This window comes from Bos mutus, chromosome 9, assembly GCF_027580195.1.
Source record: "Bos mutus isolate GX-2022 chromosome 9, NWIPB_WYAK_1.1, whole genome shotgun sequence".
Lineage (NCBI taxonomy): Eukaryota > Metazoa > Chordata > Mammalia > Artiodactyla > Bovidae > Bos > Bos mutus.
Genome location: NC_091625.1, coordinates 71,423,185 through 71,444,674, shown reverse-complemented (window position 1 = coordinate 71,444,674; position 21,490 = coordinate 71,423,185). Strand labels below are relative to the sequence as shown.

Here is a 21,490-nt window from a genome sequence, read left to right as displayed (position 1 = left end):
TGGACTTCCACAAGACCTCCAACTGCTGGGTATGTGCGGCTATGCCTCTGTCTATGATGGATGGACTTCCTTGGTGGTTTTTACCGCTCCACCAAGGAGATTTTAAACCACTCTGCTCTTTTCTGGGATGCCACAACAGACTTTCCTCTGTCTTGTCAGTCATAATCTCTCCCTGCTCTCTTGGTGTAAGCCAGACCTACAGTCAGTAGACTCGGGTCATGGGGTTACATTTGATGTAAACACCAGTTTCATAGGAGTAACAAAAGCCTATACCTCATATTTAAAGAAAAAAAAGGAAAAAAGCTCTCCCTGACCAGCAAGGCATAACAGGCCTCTAACATCCAAGTCTGGGATGAATATTTCTCGATGACTCCAGAAAAGGGTCAATTAATTAATTACTCCCGTTGTTATATGCTGGGAACAAAAAGAACAAAGGGTATAGGGTTTGTTGACCATTCCTTACACCCAAAAGAACTAAAAAATATGGGGTATCTATCCCCCAAACAATGTAAATGAACATTCGAGGTCACATACCACCCCAACCAGTCCATCCATTGGCCAGGCTCTGATTGGACATGTAACCCTGGAATCCACTGGGTGGCACCCAAGGGAATCCAATGGCTTTGTGGGCCTACCTTTTGGGCCTTGGTTACCAATCGGCTGGGTAGACTGCTGCACACGGGTTTACTTTTGCCTGTGGTAGCCTAAAGCCTAACCTACAACAAGCCCTGGTAAATCTACTTTATTTACATGCTAGGTGGACAAGGTCTGTGTTTCAATGGTATGAGTAGGCTGCTGCTGCTGCTAAGTCGCTTCAGTCGTGTCCGACTCTATGTGACCCCATAGACGGCAGCCCACCAGGCTTCCCTGTCCCTGGGATTCTCCAGGCAAGAACACTGGAGTAGGTTGCCATTTCCTTCTCCAATGCATGAAAGTGAAAAGTGAAAGTGAAGTCGCTCAGTCGTGTCTGACTCTTCAAGATCCCATGGACTGCAGCCTACCAGGCTCCTCCATCCATGGGATTCCCCAGGCAAGAGTACTGGAGTGGGGTGCCACTGTCTTCTCCGTATGAGTATATTGCTGCCTTATTTGTACCTTCTACAGGGACAACAAATATTATGATTAAAGTAGAAGCCTTGACTAATTTCACAAAACAGGCCCTCCTAGGTAGTGCTAAAGCCATCCAAGCCTTAAATGAAGAACAAATCCAAATGAGAAAAGTGGTAATTCAAAATAGAATGGCTTTGGACATGCTCACAGCTGCTCAAGGATGGACCTGTGCTATAATTAAGGTTGAATGTTGTGTATATATTGCTGATTTATCTGGCAATGTATCAGCTGCTTTAGATGACATGAAAAACCAGGTAAAAGCAATGTCAAATGAAAACATTCCTTTCTGGACTTCAGTCCTATCTTGGATGAAGGGTGAATGGTGGAAAACTATATTTACCATTGTTATAGTTGCCTGGATAGTTCTGCTTTGTGGACCCTGCATTTTACAATGTACTATGAACTTGTAACCCAAAGGTGGGTGTCGTTCTCCCAAATTGGTGGTCAGAGAGCCAGGGTGCAATATATCCCTATGAGTGATGCTCATAGTATGAGTTAAGAGCATCAAGAGGGGGGAATGAAGGAGGAAACAGACAGAACAGGCTCCATCTTGAAAGCAGAACTCCATCTTGGGCCGGACTGTGGACTTTGAACTATATGCTCAGTATCTATGGAAACAACATACCAACTGGAAAACCATAGCCCCCCACCTCCCGACCCCCAGCTCCACCATGGAAGAGCCCCAGGGCTCGTACCTAGACTCTATATAGCCTAAAAGAATACCCTAATTATCTGTGTAACAGAATAGAATCATAAATTCTGCTATGCTTACTGGGGTGTGACCACAGGCCTATTGATAATTGTCTACTGTTAATTACCTAGGCTTAAGGCATACAAATCATGGGTTTAAGGCATACGAATCATGGGTTAACTTTGATTATATCTTTCTTTTCGTTTGCTTAGACTAGCTTCAGAGAATTTGGGGAGCTGGGTTTGAGCATGTACACTTAGGGTATATAAGGTTTTCACAAAAACTGGTCGGGGGTCTTGGCTAAGAGGAGACTCTGCCTTGGGCCCACCAGTGTAATAAACTGCACTCCACTATCTACATTGTGCTTCTGAGTGAGTTTGTTTCCCGGAATGCGTGGCTACAACAAAAACATTTCCATTTTGTTGTTGTTACTGTTGAAGGCTCAAACCAGGGTGGAGGGCTGAAAGATGATTAGTGCATTTTCTCAGAAGATTCACCAGCAGTTAATATTGTCAGCTCAGGAGCCAGGCTGCTGCTGCTGCTGCTGCTGCTGCCTGAGTTCAAATCCTGGCCCCCACTCACTAGCTGAGAGACTCCCTCATCTGTAAACTGGGAGATAATGATAGTGCCCAAGTCATCAAGCTGTTGTGAGAATTAAATGAGTTGATATTAATAAAGCACTCAGAAAGCCCAAGTGAGGACTTCACACATGTCAGCTGTGAACACGTGGAACTCACAGTCTAGTTACAACCCACTGGCCACACATGTTGTTTCACAACAGTTTAGGGAAAACAACAAAAGCTAAAGAAGCAGGCAGTATTTGTTTTTCCTTTTTAAATTCTTGTTTACTTTTTTCTGCAGACCTTTTCCCACCACGCTAAGAGTTTTAACATCAACTTTAACATGGACTTTAACATGAACTTCTCTCCTGCCAAGACTTTTAACATGAACTTCTTCCCATAGTAACCCTTACAAGGGTGTCCGCATCCTAAAGATGTCTAAGCAGAGAAATCAACCCTCCATCAAAGAAGACACTGAACAACAGGATTCTGTGTACTTTGAGACAAGTACTTTCTCCATCCAACTCTATAGTCAAATTTGACCCAATCCCATCTAAATAAATAGGCTCTTCTTTTTGTTGGTTGTGTTGATAGCCAAAGAAAACAGAGCAAGCAGTTCCTTCCTAAGATGAGGGGCATTTTCATTAACCAAAAAATGTTTATTTTTCTCTTGTCTCTTCTTAATGGTTTTGATGCAAAAAAAATAAATAAATAAACTTTCCATGTTCAGTTGTAGTCCTAGCCAGTATGACCGACTTTGCTAAAGGAAACCTGAAAACGTCACAATAATCTATGTACTGAGTTCTAGGAGATCTCTACCACTACAATATTGTAAAGTAATTAGCCTCCAATTAAAATAAATAAATTTATATTTAAGAAAATAATGCCTTTTGGTGATCTTCTTTATACTACTAAAGCATTTAATCCTATCATGCTTCCATTTCACTTCTTGATCTTTCTTTCTACGGAACTGCAAAAAAGAAAGTCATCCAGGGAGAACACCTTAGAGTATCCAAGGGCACAGGCATAGTCTAGCATTTTCAGTCAGAGGATCCCTCATCCCCACGTCATCTTCTTCATTCTGACCTCTGCTGACCCCCTCCCTCTGTGACAACTTGAGTCTATTCTCCATTGAGTCCTTCTCCCCACTCACCAACCACACACAATTCTCTTCTAATTTGAAAAAGGTGCTCCCTTCAATTACTATTCTGTGCTGCTTCTTTCAAAACACATGCTTCCTCTTACTTTCTCAACATCTTTTCTGTGTTGAACCTCTAAGATGTCTCTATCTGCCACAAATCAAACAGCACTGTATCCTGAAGGGCCACCAATGGCCTTCTAATCAGCAAATGAAAGAGCTTTGTTCTCAGTCCCCATTCTACTTGTCTTCTTGAAATGTCAGAAAGTGATAACCAATACCTTCTAAAAATTATGCTTGGTCATTGGCTCTGCAGGCAGGGTTACCCTGACCTCCTTCTGTTTCCCTATCTCAGTCTCTCCAGATCCATCTTCCTCCTTCCACTCCACAAACATGGTGTTCACCCAGGTGTATCCTCACCTGGGAGCTGTTCTCCCAGGTGTATCCAGGGTGTATCCTTCCGTCCTTTTTGGTGGCTGTCATTTAGTCACTAAGTTGTGTCCGAATCTTTTGCAGCCCCATGAACTATAGCCCACCAGGCTCCTCTGTCCATGGGATTTCCCAGCAAAAATACTAGAGTGGGTAGCTCTTTACTTTTCCAGGAGATCTTCTTGACAGAGGGGTTGAACGCACTTCTGCATTGGCAGGCGAATTCTTTACCACTGAGCCACCAGGGAAGCCCTTCTGTCCTTTAGCCAGCTATAATTTCCCCTTAGGTACAACATCTTTAAAAATACTCTTTTGCTCTCTCCGACCAGCCTAGACATCCCCTCATGGCACAACAGAGCCAGTTGCTAGTTTGACAGGTTCTCAAAAGTTATAAATTCAAACACATCTTTCTGGTTACTGAAATCACTGACACTTGCTCTTGAACTCTCTTACTGGTACCCGCTAAGCCTGAAACTCTAGGATAAACCTTGCTTTTTCCCTCTCCACATCTACCACTCACCTTCCTCCTATTAACCCTGTTGGTTAATTATCCAAGTTCAGTAAAGTTTTTTTCAAGTTCTTTTTATTGAACTCTCTCCTAGCTTTCTTTCAACTATTAGACCAGGAGCTGGCTAAGTATGATCCACAACCTGCCATTTGTTTATGTACATAAAGTTTTATTAGACCACAGCAATGCCCATTCATGTATGTGTTACATATGGCTGCTCTTACACTCCACCAGCACAGGTGAGGAGCTGCACAGAGACTGTATGGCCAGAAAACTCAAAATTATTTACTGTCTTGACTTTTACCAAAAAAGTTTGCTGCCCCTGGTTGAGGCCTTTTTCAGCTCACACATAAACTGCTTCAAGGGCCCCTAAACCATCTTCCATGCCAAGTTTCACACTTTCACTAATCTTCCTACCATCTGGTTAATTTTCCTAAAACATCATTTTAAAAATATTATTCTCTTGCTCAAAAATTATGGGACTTTCCATTATGTCCAAGATAAAAGTCCAAAGGCAGAGCAGCATCTCATGTAACTCTGTACTTTATGTTGTGACGAGCACCTTGCTGGACACCAAGCACCTTGTAAATACAGAAGTTTGGCTTCAAAGACTCTTTTGAGTATGGTCTCAGGACTTCCTAGCCTGAGTTCCCGCTGCTCTGCATCTTTATCCCCAAAAAGTTTCTGATTCAGTCATTCTAATCCATCTACAGTTCCAAGGCAGGCTTTACTGCCTTATATTTTGCACTTCTGAGTCTTCATTCTTACTATTCACCAGACCAGGACAGGTCCTTTTGTGTCCACACAATTCCATCCTTTCTTTCAAGATCAAATTAAGGTATGACCTAACCTATCTAGAATTCCTTTCTTGGTCTTTCTGAAACAGACTTTCCCTGTTGATAGCAGAGTACTTCATATTTTATACAGCTAACCTGGCAATGTTGTTTTGTTTTCTTGCTTAAATTCTGTATTATCATGTGCTTGCCTTTTCATCCCATCTCCCTCAATAAATTAACATAGCACATTATATTAAATGTTCAGGTAAACCTCCTCAAATATTTTTCAGGGAATAAATTTGTAAACAAATGGCTCACTAAAGGCAGATCTGTGATTCTTGGCTGCCCCCAGAAAACATCTGTCCATATCTAGGGACATTTTTGACTGACTAAAGAGAAGAAGTAGGGGAGGGAAGAAGGTGCTACTGACATCTAGTGGGTGGATACCAGAAATGCTTCTAAACATCACCCAATGCGCAGGACACTCCCCCTACTACAAAGAATTATCCTGTCTAAATAGGTTAGACATTCAACAATGCTGAAGGTGAGTATCCCTGATGTAGTTCAATCCTTTACTAACCTGGGATCCTAGAAACATTGTATCTACAAACATAGCAATAAGAAAATACTACTTGTTGAGTACTTTCTTCTAACTTTGTAACTTTGACAGAAAAGGTCAGTTTTCATTTCAATTCCAAAAAAAGGTAATGCCAAAGAACGTTCAAACTATTGTACAATTGCATTCATTTCACATGTGAGCAAGGTAATGCTCAAAATCCTTCGAGCTAGGCTTCAGCAGAACGTGAACTGAGAACTTTCAGATGCACCAGTTGGATTTAGAAAACGCAGAAGAGCCAGAGATTAAATTGCCAACATCCGCTGGATAACAGAAAAAGCAAAGGAATTCCAAAAAAAAAAAATCTACTTCTGCTTCACTGACTGTGCTAAAGCCTTTGACTGTATGGATCACAACAAACTGTGGAAAATTCTTCAAGAGATGGGAATACCAGACTGCCTTACCTACTTCCTGAGAAACCTGTATGCAGATCAAGAAGCAACAGTTAGAACAGGACGTGGAACATGGGCTGGTTCCAAATTGGGGAAGGAAGGAAGGAATTTATCAAGGCTGTATATTGTTACCCTGCTTATTTAACTTATATGCAGAGTACATCATGTGAAATGCCCAGCTGGATGAAGCACAAGCTGGAATCAACACTGCTGGGAAAAATATCAACAATCTCAGATATGCAGATGATACCACTCTAATGGCAGAAAGTAAAGAAGAACTAAAGAGCCTCTTGATGAGGATGAAAGTAGAGAGTGAAAAAGCTGGCTTAAAACTCAACATTCAAAAATTGAATCATGGCATCCAGTCATCACTTCATGGCAAATAGATGGGGAAAAAGTAGAAACAGTGATAGAATTTATTTTCTTGGCTCCAGAATCACTGCAGACAGTGACTGTACCCATGAAATTAAATGACACTTGCTCCTTGGAAGAAAAGCTATGACAACTTCAGTTCAGTTCAGTTCAGTCGCTCAGTCACGTCCAACTCTTTGCAACCCCATGAACTGCAGCATGCCAGGCCTCCCTGTCCATCACCAATTCCCGGCGTTCACTCAAACTCACCTCCATGGAGTCGGAGATGCCATCCAGCCATCTCATCCTCTGTCGTCCCCTTCTCCTCCTGCCCCCAATCCCTCCCAGCATCAGAGTCTTTTCCAATGAGTCAACTCTTTGCATGATGTGGCCAAAGTACCAGAGTTTCAGCTTTAGCATCATTCCTTCCAAAGAACACCCAGGACCGATCTCCTTTAGAATGGACTGGTTATGACAACTTAGAGTGTATTAAAAGGCAAGTCTGTATGGTCAAAGTTATGGTTTTCCCAGTGGTCTTGTATGGACCATAAAGAGGGCTGATGCTTTAGAAATGTGGTGCTGGAGAAGATTCTTGGGAGTCCCTTGGAGAGCAAAGCGATCAAACCAATCTTTGGGAAATCAACCCAGAATATTCTGGGTTGGGAATACTGGAAGGATTAGCGCTGAAGCTGAAGCTCCAACACTTTGGCCACCCGATGCAAAGCCTGACTCATTGGAAAACACCCTGATACTGGGAAAGATTGATGGCAGGAGGAGAAGAGGGCAACAGAGGACTAGATGATTGGATGGCAATTCCAACTCCATGGACATAAGTTTGAGTAAATTCCAGGAGATAATGAAGGACAGGGAAGCCTGGCGTGCTGCAGTCCATGGGGGCACAATGAGTCGGACATGACTCATGAGTTGTTCAGCTTGTTGTTCAGATCAACTTTGATAGAAAATAAAGAAGTGAATGATGTCTGAATACCTATTTGGCTATAAGCTAGCTTCCAGTAACCCAGATATAATATTTGATCATTGGGAAACTTGAAATAAGAGAATTCACTGGCTTTGGTAACATATACTAACTGTGGCATAAGTCAGTGCTTACAGGTGTTATGGTTATGCTTGTGTTAGGATCAAGCTGCTATCTTATGTAAACTGTCATTTGTAAACGTGAATGCCCTAGAGTTCAGTCCTTTCAATTTATCTCTATCTAGATTTAATCTCTTGGTGATATCAACCAATAACAGTTCTTTAAACATCATCAATACCCTGAAGCCTCCCAAATTTATATTTCAAGTTCAACCTTCTCTCCCAGGTTCCAAATGGTTACAACTGACTCCCCACTCATTTTTCAAATAATAGGTAAAATGTATTATGTCCCTTTTAATCCAGTTGCTTTAATACTTTCCTGGAAAGCTGTCCCTCATGCAGGGACTCCACAATTCAATCTTCCTCCATCTTGGAGCCCAGCCATTTTTACCTGTCACCTCCTCCTCATTTTCCAAACACTAGGCAAACATAGAAACTACAGAATCAGGCACAGGTTTCTCACTGCCTCAGTCTGGAAATAACACGCACATCACTTCCCTTAAATTAGCTATACCACCCTGTCTAAGGGTAAGGAGTCCAAGAAGGATAGTCCCAGATGCACCAGAAAAAAGTATGAAACAGAATTGGTGAAAGCATAGCAATGACTCTGTTGCAGGGTCTAAAACTGAACTCCTGATCTCCAGCCTCAACCTATTCTTTCTAACTCATTCCATCTCAGTAAATGCCAAACCCCATCCCTCCCACTGCTCAGGACAAAGACCTGGAAGTCAAGGTCTTTCCCTCATAATCCACATCCAACCTGTCAGCAAGTCCTCTCAGCTCTAGGTTCAAACCATATCCCGATTTCAACCATGTCTCACTACTTCTACTGTTATCTTGTCCATTTCACATCTGAATGTTTAGAACAGCCCTGTTTCTACTCTTGACCTCAAAGAGACCATTTTCAACACAGCAGACATTTTGATCTTTTAAAAACTTAAGTCCCATCATGACATCCCTAAGCTCACCCTCAAATTGTTTCCCGTGTAACTCAGAGAAAAGCTCAAGCTCTTACAATGGCCCACACAGTCTGTACAACACGTCTACACAATCTGTCTCCTTACCTGCACGCTCCCATCATGATCACTTCCTTATCTTCCCCCTTGACTATCCCACTACTGGCACCAACACTGGCCTCCTTTCTATTCCTTAACTATATCAGGCACGGTGCCATCTCACTTTTTTCATAGTTACTATTCCTGCTAACAAAAACTCACTTTCCCCAGATGCCCAGGTGGCTCCTTCAAGTCTTTGCACAATGCCATCTTCTCAGTGACAGCCTCAGTTCAGTTCAGCTGCTCACTTGTGTCCAACTCTTTGCGACCCCATGGACTGCAGCACGCCAAGCCTCCCTGTCCTTCACCAACTCCTGGAGCTTGCCCAAACTCATGTCCATCAAGTCAGTGATGCCAATCAACCATATCATCCTCTGTCATCCCCTTCTCCTCCTGCCTTCAATCTTTCCCAGTATCATGGGCTTTTCCGAGTTAGTTATTCACATCAGGTGGCCAAACTATTGGAGCTTCAGCATCAGTCCTTTCAGTGAATATTCAGGACTGATTTCCTTTAGGAAGCCCCCTGACTACTCTTCAAAGCCCACACTTTGCCCCATCCACACACCTTAGCTCCAGAATGTCCTGTCCCTCTCCCTGCTTTATTTGGTTTTGCTGCATGCACTATTACTTTCTAGTATCTAATATTGTTTTCCTGTTCATCTCTCCCTGCTAAAGTATAATAAACTCCATGAGAATCATAGTTGTCTATTTTGTCCACCAAGTATCTCCAACATTTAAAACCATGCTTCAAATATAGCAGCTCCTCACAAATATTCATTGAGTAAATTAGTAGCCATTGCCCAAATCTCATTTTAAACTACTGGTAACTTTAGAACTTAACAACTTACAACCATATATTAAGCTAAAACTCGGGCAGGACAGAAATTGTAATATACTCATCATTTCAACTTTAGCAAAATTCCTGACAGAGAGTAAACAGTAATTATTGGTTTAATTGAATCTGTTGAATTATTACCAATTTTAATACATTCTGCTTATCCATGTTTTAAAGATTTAGCCATGACAATTGTGTGGCTGACTTGTAATCATAGTGGAATAACTTACATTTCCCTCCATATTTTAAAAATCTTTTCCTTTTGGTTAAGTAATTTGAGTCAACTCTTTGCATGAAGTGGCCAAAGTATTGGAGGGCCACTCATTGGAAAAGACCCTGATGCTGGGAGGGATTGGGGGCAGGAGGAGAAGGGGATGATAGAGGATGGGATGGCTGGATGGCATCACCGACTCGATGGACGTGAGTTTGCGTAAACTCTGGGAGCTGGTGATGGACAGGGAGGCCTGGCATGCTGTGATTCATGGGGTCGCAAAGAGTTGGACACGACTGAGCAACTGAGCTGAACTGGACTGAAGTAATTTGAAATCAAGTTGCATTGTGACAAGGTTGTGACAGCCAGAAAGCTGTGATGATGGAGTGTGAGCTTGCCAGCTCTTATTCCAGAACCCATGCTGCTGCACACATTGTCTTACCTGCTTTCATCAATGTAAATGGTTTTCAGATGCTTCAGTACATCTGATGTCTTAAAGACACTACCTGGTAATTTCACCATTTAGGTACTCTATTATCTAATTGCAAAGTAAAGCTATAATTGATAACTGGGAGCTACATCAATTCTGAAACTGACTCAACTTTAAGCAGAATTCTGTTGAATTCTGAAGTACATTGTCCAGTTCGATGCTATAAAAATTACATATTATAAATATGGTTCTTTTGACTAATTAAAAGGCCAAGTTCTTCCAAACAGATTTGTAGCCCCAAAACGAATAAGCTGATCTTGGCTATAACTGAATAAAATACACTGTGTGCATGATGCTTAAATTGATTAGACTATCCAAGATAAAAAACAATAGAAGACTAATAGGATTTCTAGATATTGATAATGCTACACTATCAAAAATGAAAAATTGATTTTAAACTGAAACTAATAAAAATAATTCTTTTCTTGCATAGAGTTGAAACACTGATAGAAGTTGTTGATTCTGAAGCTCTATATCTAGGTGGAGAGTTTGTTGGTATATTCAATTCCATACAACAGTTAAAAACCTATCCAAATAGCTCAGAGAGCAGTCCAGGTTTTAAAGATGATCTAGTGGCTACAGGCAAAAATGATATTGTAGAATCTCTAAGAACAAAGAACTGAGGAATAATTCTAAAGTCATTTGGTAGTCCAGGGGTGAAAAACAGAAAGAAAAGAGGTTAGTTTATTAAGCTAACTCTGGAATTTTAATATGCATTATTAAATTAGCAGATTTGATACAAGAAAATAAACACTAGTAATGTCTACATATATATATATATATATATGAACTTCTAAAAATACTTTTGAAACACATGATGTAAAATATGGATCCAAGGGATGTGACTTAATTTAGACTTCACTAATTGAAATATGTCATCAGTAATGTAAGTTAACTGATCTAGTAATAATGTAGGAAAATTCAGGCCCTTAATGTTTAATATTAGGGAATGCAATTGCATCATAAACTGTAATTCATTTTACCTCATTTTATTTAGTAAACACTAACATTTTACTATGTAACATGTAGTACTTGAACTTATAAACAATATTTTTTAAAACCTTCTAGCTTGATGGTAAATTTAGGCCAAGTGCCCTCTCACTTTGATATGAATAAGTCAGACTAGAAAAAATCTGTGGAAATCTTTAAAAGAGACTAAAATTTGTCAATGTGTAAGGATACTCTAGGAGCTATAAAAACATAAATACTGATTAGTCATTATTTGAATACAAAGAATATAATATATTTTAGAGTATCAAAGGTATTTCTGATTGTTAGTATAAATACTGCTCTGCATAATCTATATTCATGTTTATTTCTACTAACAAGAGCAACATGTCATTAAAAACTGTAGTGAGCTATAACTGGATATAACAAACTGCTTCTAAGTAATTATAAAGTTCTAATAAAGAACTTCAAATATGAAAGTTAAATTTTACTTTGTTTACCTCTTAAAATTTCCTAGATCCTCTAAACCAGACTGCAAAAAGTAATCCAGATAAGTGCAAAAAAAAATAAGGACCAAAATTTGTTTTCATCACGTGCTGTCAACTGTTTTAAATAAGTGATATATGAATTCATGAGTCAGTAATCCATTCTGAGAATAATATCTTGGCTTTCTAAAATTTGTCAGGCTATTCACTAACATACCTTACTAACAGAATATAAGAGCTTTGAAGAAAACATTTATTGAATGTCAGTAAGAATTGTGCTAAGAAGGAAGGATACAAGATGGTCAAGACCCATTATTACTCTTAAGTAGTTTATAATCTAGTAGGGAGGCAAATAAACAGATAAGATTTCAGCTCTGTGGGGTAAGTCCTGGGGTAGAGAGGTAAATGCCAAAGGGTACAGCAGCACAGCGCGGGGGCCCCTGACCCAGTGCAGCTGACTGCCTGGGGAAGGAGGAGGAAACCCGAGAGCCTTACTCGAGGGAGTGAAACCCAGAGCGAGTAGTCAAGACTTACATGTTCTCCAGTGAGGGAAGAAGTTAGAGTACTAGCAAAGACATAGAAACCACAGAGAGCCTGCGAGATTCAGGGAACCGAGAGAAGCCAAAACTAAAACTATAGATAAAGGCAAGCAATGAAGTCTGAGTGCTTTACTACACACTTTGGATTTTTCTCTTGAAGGCAAGAAAGAGCCTGTGAAGGTTATTAAGTAGAATAAGGATGGGATTAGATATATAAAGGGCTTCCCTGATAGATCAGTTGGTAAAGAATCTACCTGCAATGTAGGAGACCCCTGTTCAATCCCTGGGTCCGGAAGATCTGCTGGAGAAGGGATAGGCACCCACTCCAGTATTCTTGGGTTTCCCTTGTGGCTCAGCTGGTAAAGAATCTGCCTGCAATGCAGGAGACCTGGGTTCAACCCCTGGGTTGGGAAAATCCCCTAGAGAAGGGAAAGGCTACCCACTCTAGTATTGTGGCCTGGAGAATTCTATGGACTGTATAGTCCATGGGGTCACAAAGAGTTGGACTGAGGATGACTGGACTGAGCAAATTTCACTTTAGATATGTAAATTAGGAAGACCACTATAGAAAAAACTTAGAGCAGAAAACTACAGGAGATAAAAGTAAAGATCAAAAATAAGGATTTGGAACCAAAAGAACAACTTTGAGAGATACTAAAAATTAAGAATGGATATGATTTTGAAATGGGGATGAAGGAGAAAAGGATGACTTCCAGTTTTCTGAATGAACTTACTCAGTAGCTGATGATGCCACCCACTGAGACGGAAGAGAGGAGAAAGAGGGAAAAACTGGGAGAGGAAAGCTGATGGGTTCAGCTCAGTTTTTATCTGCAGAGTGTACAGACCCTTGTGCTCCAAGGCAGCTATGTCTCCTGGAAGGCAGCTGAATGTGCAAGAATGAACATACATACTTATTAAAAACCAACTGATTTTAGGGCCGGATAAAAATAGCTGAAACTCCAGTACTTTGGCCACTTGATGTGAAGAAATGACTCATTGGAAAAGACCCTGATGCTAGGGAAGATTGAAGGTGGGAGGACAAGGGGATGACAGAGGATGAGATGGTTGGAGGGCATCACCAACTCGATGGACATGCATGAGTTTGAGTAAGCTCCGGGAGTTGGTGATGGACAGGGAAGCCTGGTGTTCTGAAGTCCATGGGGTCACAAAGAGTTGGACACAACTGAGAGACTGAACTGAAAAATAGGTTCGGTTCTAATCTCTGCTACTTAAAAGCTGGTTGACCTTAATATTCTCTAAGCCAGTTTTCTTATCTGTAAAATGATGACCCTAACAAACACGAAGCAAGGATATGGTAAGGACTGAAGTTAGTATACAGAAAATGATAGATGAGCATAAGGTGTGCAATAAATGACACCTCTTGCTACATCTACACCTAGAGAAAAAACTTTTTTTGAAGTAAAATAGGTATGATATAAGTAAATTCTCTTTCATTTTATTATGAACTTTCTCTTTCATTTTATTATGAACTTTTAAAAAATTTCAGCCTATTTGTCCTTATCTTAATAAATGCCAAACATTTTTTCAAAAAGTTTTGAGACATTAATCAATATACTCTGCAAAATTTAAAGTCATTTAAAGATTTCATTCAAATAGGAATCATTTCACCCAAATGGGAGTTTATTCTATGGTAATGAAAGTTCAAACAAGAAAATTCAAATGTATTTAAGGCATGTGGATGTAATGGGGAAAGCTTTGGACTTGGAGTCAGAAGACTATTGTGAAGTCCCAACTCTGACTTGGGACTTAATAGTCCCAAGCATCCCTTTACACATGCACAAGATGAACAGATTGGCCTGTATGTTCTGCTAAGTCTAAGGATGCTGAAGGAGAAGGATTTATGATGTTTACAAAATTAAAGCCATCAAGCCATGAACCCTTGACAAAAACTTCACATTTCCTGTGGGTTAAAAGAGATGAACCCACTCCTGATGACCAAAGAACAGAGGCTTCCATTCTGACTCTGATCTGATCATCCGCAGGGGAAGAGTTTAGTACTGGGGAGGGAGAAAAAGAAAGAATGAGAGCAATCTTTCCTTCTCTCGAAATCTCTCCCATTCCTACCACCAATTCAGCAGCTGGGTTTGAGCTGAAAGACCAGAAGGTCAGTCACTCAAGATTTCTGATTCTCAAACCTGGCTGAACATGAACAACACTGAGAACTTAATTAAAAAAAAAAAAAAACCAAATTCCACAGCATTAAAATATCACTAGGAGTAAACCCTATATGATTTACAGGGGTTGGGTTTCATTTTGTAAAAAGTGATATGAAGCATCTTGTGTAATAACCTCACTCTAATGTTAAACCTAAGACTATATTGTCTTTAGCTTCATCTAACCATGCTGAATCAAAAATTTGTTCTTAAGTATAAATATACACATCCTATGGTAATTAACTGGATCACCCTGGTTTGCACGGACTCTACCAACTTTAGCTTTGAAAGTTCCAAGTCACAGGAAACTCCTGGGTCCCTGGAAAACAGGGACGGTAGGTCAATCTAGCTCACACGTGCACACATGCATGCACACACACACATTCTTATACAGATGGACACAAACTTTTAAGTAATGCCCAGTGTGTCGGAACAAAGTACAGATATACAGTAGCCTTCTCACAAAGCACTGCCTCTAAGATGACATCATCATTCACTCAGGTACATGGTCACACTTTCAGACCTCAGATGCCACTGCGATCAAAAGACAGGCAGTGAATGGCATAGGTGACATATCATCATACTATCATCCATTTCACTAGAGCCCATGCTACTAATATTTAAGTTCAATAACCAGCATTTTAAAAAACTACTCTGAAGCCCCTGCTTCCCAATTGCCTTTGGTCTACTTTTGTAAAAACTCAGGCATTTTTGAGGAATAACCTCTACTATTTGACGAATTTTTTAATGGTCTTTGTAATTTTTTGTTACATTTTTTCCTGCAATGATACCAGTGAAATTACATAATAATATATAAAGACATTAGACAATGGTCATATCTATCTATAAATTAAAACCTCAATTATCATGTCATTTAAATCAATCACTAACAGAAAGCAAACTAACTTGGAACAACATATATACATCAGAAAGCACATTACTCTGAATTTTAAAATTGAACTCATTTCAGAAATCATTTCCAGAAGCATATTATTATAACAAATATATTGTCCTTTGTTGCCTGATGAGAACATAAGATTCTAAGATCTAGTCATGATCATACAAGCAAATAATGCACACATGGTAAGTATACATCTCCTCATTTGTGACATCACCAATTGTGGGCAGAACATCTGGGATGCAACTGATGGTACTGTGGGAGTGGGGAGTGAAAGGAGAACCTTCCACTGACTCCCATTGCACACACTCAAGGACTAGTATCACAAAGACACTACTAATAAATTAGGAGGAAAGGCTATATAAGTCCTTTCCCATTGAGAAATCTGAATTTTAGAATGGTTGCCACCAATCTCGTGCATTCCTCCCTGGGCAAAGTGAAAGTCGCTCAGTTGTGTCCGACTCTTTGCAACTCCATGGACTATACAGTCCATGGAATTCTCCAGGTCAGAATACTGGAGTGGGCAGCCTTTCCCTTCTCCAGGGGATCTTCCCAACCCAGGGATCGAATCTGGGTCTCCCGCATTGCAGGTAGATTCTTTATTGGCTGAGCCACAAAGAAGCCCTATAAAGACCTTAGCAAAATAAGAAAATCCCTTCAGGACTGTGGTCGCCACCCTTAAAGTGAACAATAGGCATGCAAGTGATATGCTTCACCTTTCATACTCCTGACATTCAACCCCACATGCACCATCCAAGTACCTCTGGAATAAAACCTAATAAAGGAGGTGTGTAACACTGTTTAGACAGTAAAAAACACTTTGCACAATTTCAATGCCCTCATCTTTCTATCATTGTCTTTACAAGCAGACAATCAAGGAAGACCTCAATATACGATATCATTAAGCAGAAACAGTATACATTTCCAAAGGTATGTTTTATGATCTTGAAAGAAGATTCAAAATTTGACTAAAAATATGTTTAGCTAAAACTTGCTTTTTACAATATATCCCTTCCAGTATGATTTTGAGTCTTCTTACCACAACATTTTTCAGTAAAACTGAGATAGAATTACGACTTACGGATTGCTCATTTAAATCCTGGGAGTCTTCCATGTGGTTTTCTTACTTCTCCTGCCACCCCCAAGTAGAAGCAGCTTCCTCCAATTAAAAATGGACTATCTGAAACAAAATGATGAAAACAAAGTGGAAAAATGAAAAAGTTATCTTTTAAAATTATTTGTAAAGTTACCAAAACTTTGATTTACATGATAATAATCTGTAGAGACATTATTTTTCAAGAACAAAATTTCTTAATATTGTTCCCATATCTGATAGAAATGATGACCTTGAAAATCACATCATAGTAATACTGAGATAAGTAAACAGCTACTTAGGCATCCTGCAGATAAACAAAAGCATCTGAGGACAACTTCAGAGACCCAGGGTGCAGTAAACACCCAGTGTGCTATTTTGCTGAGAGAGGTCTGTTATTACGCAATTGACAGATCAAAAGTTAAAAGTCTGTGTTTTGTGTTAGTTGCTCAGTCGTATCCAACTCTTTCAGACCCCATGAACTATAGCCCGCCAAGCTCCTCTGTCCATGGGATTCTCCAAGCAATAATACGGGAGTGGGTTGCCATTTCCTTCTCCAAAAGTCTGCATTAACCATTCATTTTCTAAAGAATATAAAATTGAAGAAAATATAATGTGTATTTTAATACGACAGCTCCATACTACAGGAAAATTTGTCTCAATTGCCAGATGATCAAATTCTGTTCTAAAAAATATAATGTGATAAAATGCATGCACAATTTTTTAAAAAGAATGAAAATAAGACTATCATGATAAAAAGGTGTTACAGAAATATGTAAGAAGGAAAACTGGTCAGTAAACTACTCAAAAAAATTTATCTTTACTTGATATAATACATTAAAAATTTTCCAGGCAAACCGAAGTCTAAATATACTCTAAGAAAAACAGGCATATATATTTTAAATTCCCATATAGAGAAGACTTCTATAATAGAAGCAATGGAATATAACACAAAAAAAGCCAAACACCCCCTTGAGTTCCCCCCATACCCAAAATTAATCACAATTAAAAGATACATGAAAATATAGAAGTATCTCTGCAAATATCAAACTAATAATAAGCTAATGTCCTTGACATAATAAAGAGCTCTTACAGTCTAAACAGAAAAGCATATGCACTCCTACAGAAAAATGGTCAATCACCACAAAACAATGCTCAAGCTCACTAATCTATGAAATGCACTTTAAATTAGTAATGATACATTTCCAGCCCTTCATATTCTAATTCTAAAATAAAATTAAAAGAATATGAGTTTATAAAAAGATCTCTATAAAAAAGTGTTCATTATAAGCATAAACACAGATATAAATTATTAAGCTTACATTTCAAGGAATATTTAGAGACATCAAAAGTTTTCAAAGATATCATTTAAGTGGAAAATAAATATTCCAGTCTGCAGAAGCAATATGTTCCCAACTCACTTTATAGAACATTCAACATATTGGAGGGGTTTTACTTGGTTTTAAGTATTCCCTCCTACAACTAGAAAGACATGGTTTTAGTTTCTTTTCTTTTCTGCCCTGCAGTACAGTCTTTAATAAACCAGTTACTTTCTTTATTAGAACATAAGACATTTTAAAATGTACATTGTTTTACATATACACGAACACAGAGACACAAATCAAAGATTCTTTTCTAAAATTTTCTCTAATTTAAATTTTTAAATTTTTAAAAGTCTTAAAATGGGAATGGCAACTTATATGTATGTATTGTGACAGTCTCAGTAAGAAACTGATTACAATTACTCCAAAACCAGAAAGGTGTCATTTTTAAAGAAAAGCACTATTTTAAAGGGCATTTAAGGTGGGGATGAGGAAGGGTAGATATTAACACACTGAAAGGTGTTACAGTATACATCTGAATTTAGGAAGATAGATAGCCAGGGAGTTCTAGATTTAAAGATGTCATTCTTTGTGTTGGAGGTGGCCCTGAGAAACGGTGATGGGAAAGAGCCCAGCTCTTTCCTTTTCACCTCGCACCTTCGTCTTTCTTCTCCCACTCTCCCCCATCTCCTTACAGACCCTCACATCACATTTGGTTCTCCCTTCCTGTCCTGCTTCTTGCTGATCTCTGGTTTGCTCTTCCCATCCAAGCGGACCTCCTGATCCTTGGCCCAACCACTCTGGCCCACCCTTGCCTTGGATAAGGTGTGCAACTTAGGAAATGTGGCCACTAGTCCAACTGATGTTAAACTGCTAAGATTCTACATCTGCCAGCATCATGAGCCCTTCCTCTCTCCTGCAGGAAGAAACTGTGAGGGATTATTTTCTTTACAGTTATTTTCTCCCTACTACCTGGATAATGCAGGTCAGGAAGCAACAGTTAAAACTGGACATGGAACAACAGACTAGTTCCAAATAGGAAAAGGAGTTCGTCAAGGCTGTATATTGTCACCCTGTTTATTTAACTTATATGCAGAGTACATCATGAGAAACGCTGGACTGGAAGAAACACAAACTGGAATCAAGATTGCCGAGAGAAATATCAATAACCTCAGATATGTAGATGACACCACCCTTATGGCAGAAAGTGAAGAGGAACTCAAAAGCCTCTTGATGAAAGTGAAAGTGGAGAGTGAAAAAGTTGGCTTAAAGCTCAACATTCAGAAAATGAAGATCATGGCATCTGGTCCCACCACTTCATGGGAAATAGATGGGGAAACAGTAGAAACAGTGTCAGACTTTATTTTTCTGGGCTCCAAAATCACTACAGATGGTGACTGCAGCCATGAAATTAAAAGACGCTTATTCCTTGGAAGGAAAGTTATGACCAACCTAGATAGCATATTCAAAAGCAGAGACATAACTTTGCCAACAAAGGTTCATCTAGTCAAGGCTATGGTTTTTCCTGTGGTCATGTATGGATGTGAGAGTTGGACTGTGAAGAAGGCTGAGCGCCGAAGAATTGATGCTTTTGAACTGTGGTGTTGGAGAAGACTCTTGAGAGTCCCTTGGACTGCAAGGAGATCCAACCGGTCCATTCTGAAGATCAGCCCTGGGATTTCTTTGGAAGGAATGATGCTAAAGCTGAAACTCCAGTACTTTGGCCACCTCATGCGAAGAGTTGACTCATTGGAAAAGACTCTGATGCTGGGAGGGATTGGGGGCAGGAGGAGAAGGGGATGAAGAGGATGAGATGGCTGGATGGCATCGCTGACTCAATGGACGTGAGTCTCAGTGAACTCCGGGAGTTGGTGATGGACAGGGAGGCCTGGCGTGCTGCGATTCATGGGGTCGCAAAGAGTCGGACACGACTGAGCGACTGATCTGATCTGATCTGATCCGACCTGGATAACAAATTAGCCAAGTACTCTCTTAAAGGGGGAATCTAATGTTCCTTTTCATCTAATAGATGGGTAAGATGAATGGCAAAAATACTGTACCAGAGTATCAAGGGAAGAAACATTAAATTCAGCTATGTAAAAACAAAACCAAAACTTTTTATTTCTGAATAGAGAAAAATAGCCCGCAAAATAAAAAGATACAACAGATTATAAAAATATCTTCAATAAATACTATAAAGATGACTTTAAAAGCAAAAATATTGCTAAGACAAAGTTTACTGCTACTGCTAAGTCACGTCAATCGTGTCCAACTCTGTGCGACCCCATAGACGGCAGCCCAACAGGCTCCTCTGTCCCTGGGATTCTCCAGGCAAGAATACTGGAGTGGGTTGCCATTTCCTTCTCCAGTGCATGAAAGTGAAAAGTCAAAGTGAAGTCGCTCAGTCGTGTCGGATTCTTCGAGACCCCATGGACTGTAGCCTACCAGACTCCTCCGTCCATGGGATTCTCCAGGCAAGAGTACTGGAGTGGGGTGCCATTGCCTTCTCCGAGGCAAAGTTTAAGGAACTATTAAATGACTAAGCAAAGATATGAAAAATCACTATTTAAAATGTAAGTAATAAACAAATATTTGAAAAAGTATTCACTTTCACAGTTGCCAAAATATGCAAACTTAAGCAACAAGTGTACAGTTTGGATTCCTATACATATCTTCAATAACTAATCATTTTAAATATTATTAATACCCAGTGTCAGAAAGGATACTGTGAAAATGGTGTCCTCATTCAACTGCCACTGATAATGCCAAGTTTTCTAATATTTTTAGAAAGCGGTCTGTCACTGCATTTTAAAATATGTTTAAACTTTTTTACCCAATGTATCAACTTTCCTAGGGAGTAAACCATTTCCTTCCAAAAGTGACAAGGTATTCACTACAGTGGCATTCACAGTAATAAAAATTAGATGTAGCTTCATCTTTGCAGAGCATCGATTAAACAAATTATGATCAAAAATTTAATATAAATGCAAAGCTCAGAAGTACAATTATAAAAATGACATGAAAAGCAAAAAGTACTGATTATATAGTAAGTAAAAAAAAATCGGAACACAAAATTTTAGCTATGCTAATACTAATGTAAATTTAGCGTGTATTTGGGTATTGGTTAAAAAGAAACATAAAAAATATACATAATTTGATAAAGAATTATGTCTTTGGCTTCACATACTTTGATTATTGTTGATTCTATTGCCTCTTTGCAATAAATTATATTTTATTTTTTTCCACCATAATACAGGAAGACAGAGTAAGTAAAACCAAATGATGCTAAAATGATTTCACAAGATCAGTTAAAAGCACAGTAAACAATGAAAGGGAATTTTCCAAGTAGTAGACTCTATCTTCAAGTGAACTCTGTGTCTTTCTCTGGGAAATAAATTTCAAAACCAGAGTAATTTCTTTAAGGCAAGTATTCTTTATCCTATTTATCAGTGTCGTCTATAGCACCTATCTTAGTGTCTGGCAAACATTACGTGGTTAACAAATATTAACTGAATGGATGACAAAATTAATGGTGGATGGAATCATACATAATGTATTTGACAATGCAAACAAAAAGTGTAAACAGCCATATAACTTAATTTTGAAAATTCTGTCTCAAATATGTGGCTACGTTAAGCAAAATGCTATGCTTTTCAGGTAGAATATTGTAACTTTTCAAAAAATTTAATATTGAGAATAGTCCATTTTAAATACCATTAGGCAAATAGGTATTTTCCTATTTGCCTCACACAGTACCTGGTGGACTAATCTCAA

The 21,490-nt window shown here is 39.2% G+C and overlaps 1 protein-coding gene across 21 annotated transcripts in view; it reads right to left on the bottom strand.

Moving 5' to 3' along the window:
* Nucleotides 1-21,490, bottom strand: part of EYA4 (EYA transcriptional coactivator and phosphatase 4) — a 365,676-nt gene that overhangs the window by 270,442 nt on the left and 73,744 nt on the right. For all 21 annotated transcript variants that reach the window (XM_070376696.1, XM_070376694.1, XM_070376697.1 and 18 more), the window contains one exon: nucleotides 16,383-16,481. In XM_070376696.1, the coding sequence (XP_070232797.1) occupies nucleotides 16,383-16,415 (33 nt within the window). In that variant the 5' untranslated portion in view covers nucleotides 16,416-16,481. The remainder of the gene's footprint in view (nucleotides 1-16,382; nucleotides 16,482-21,490) is intronic.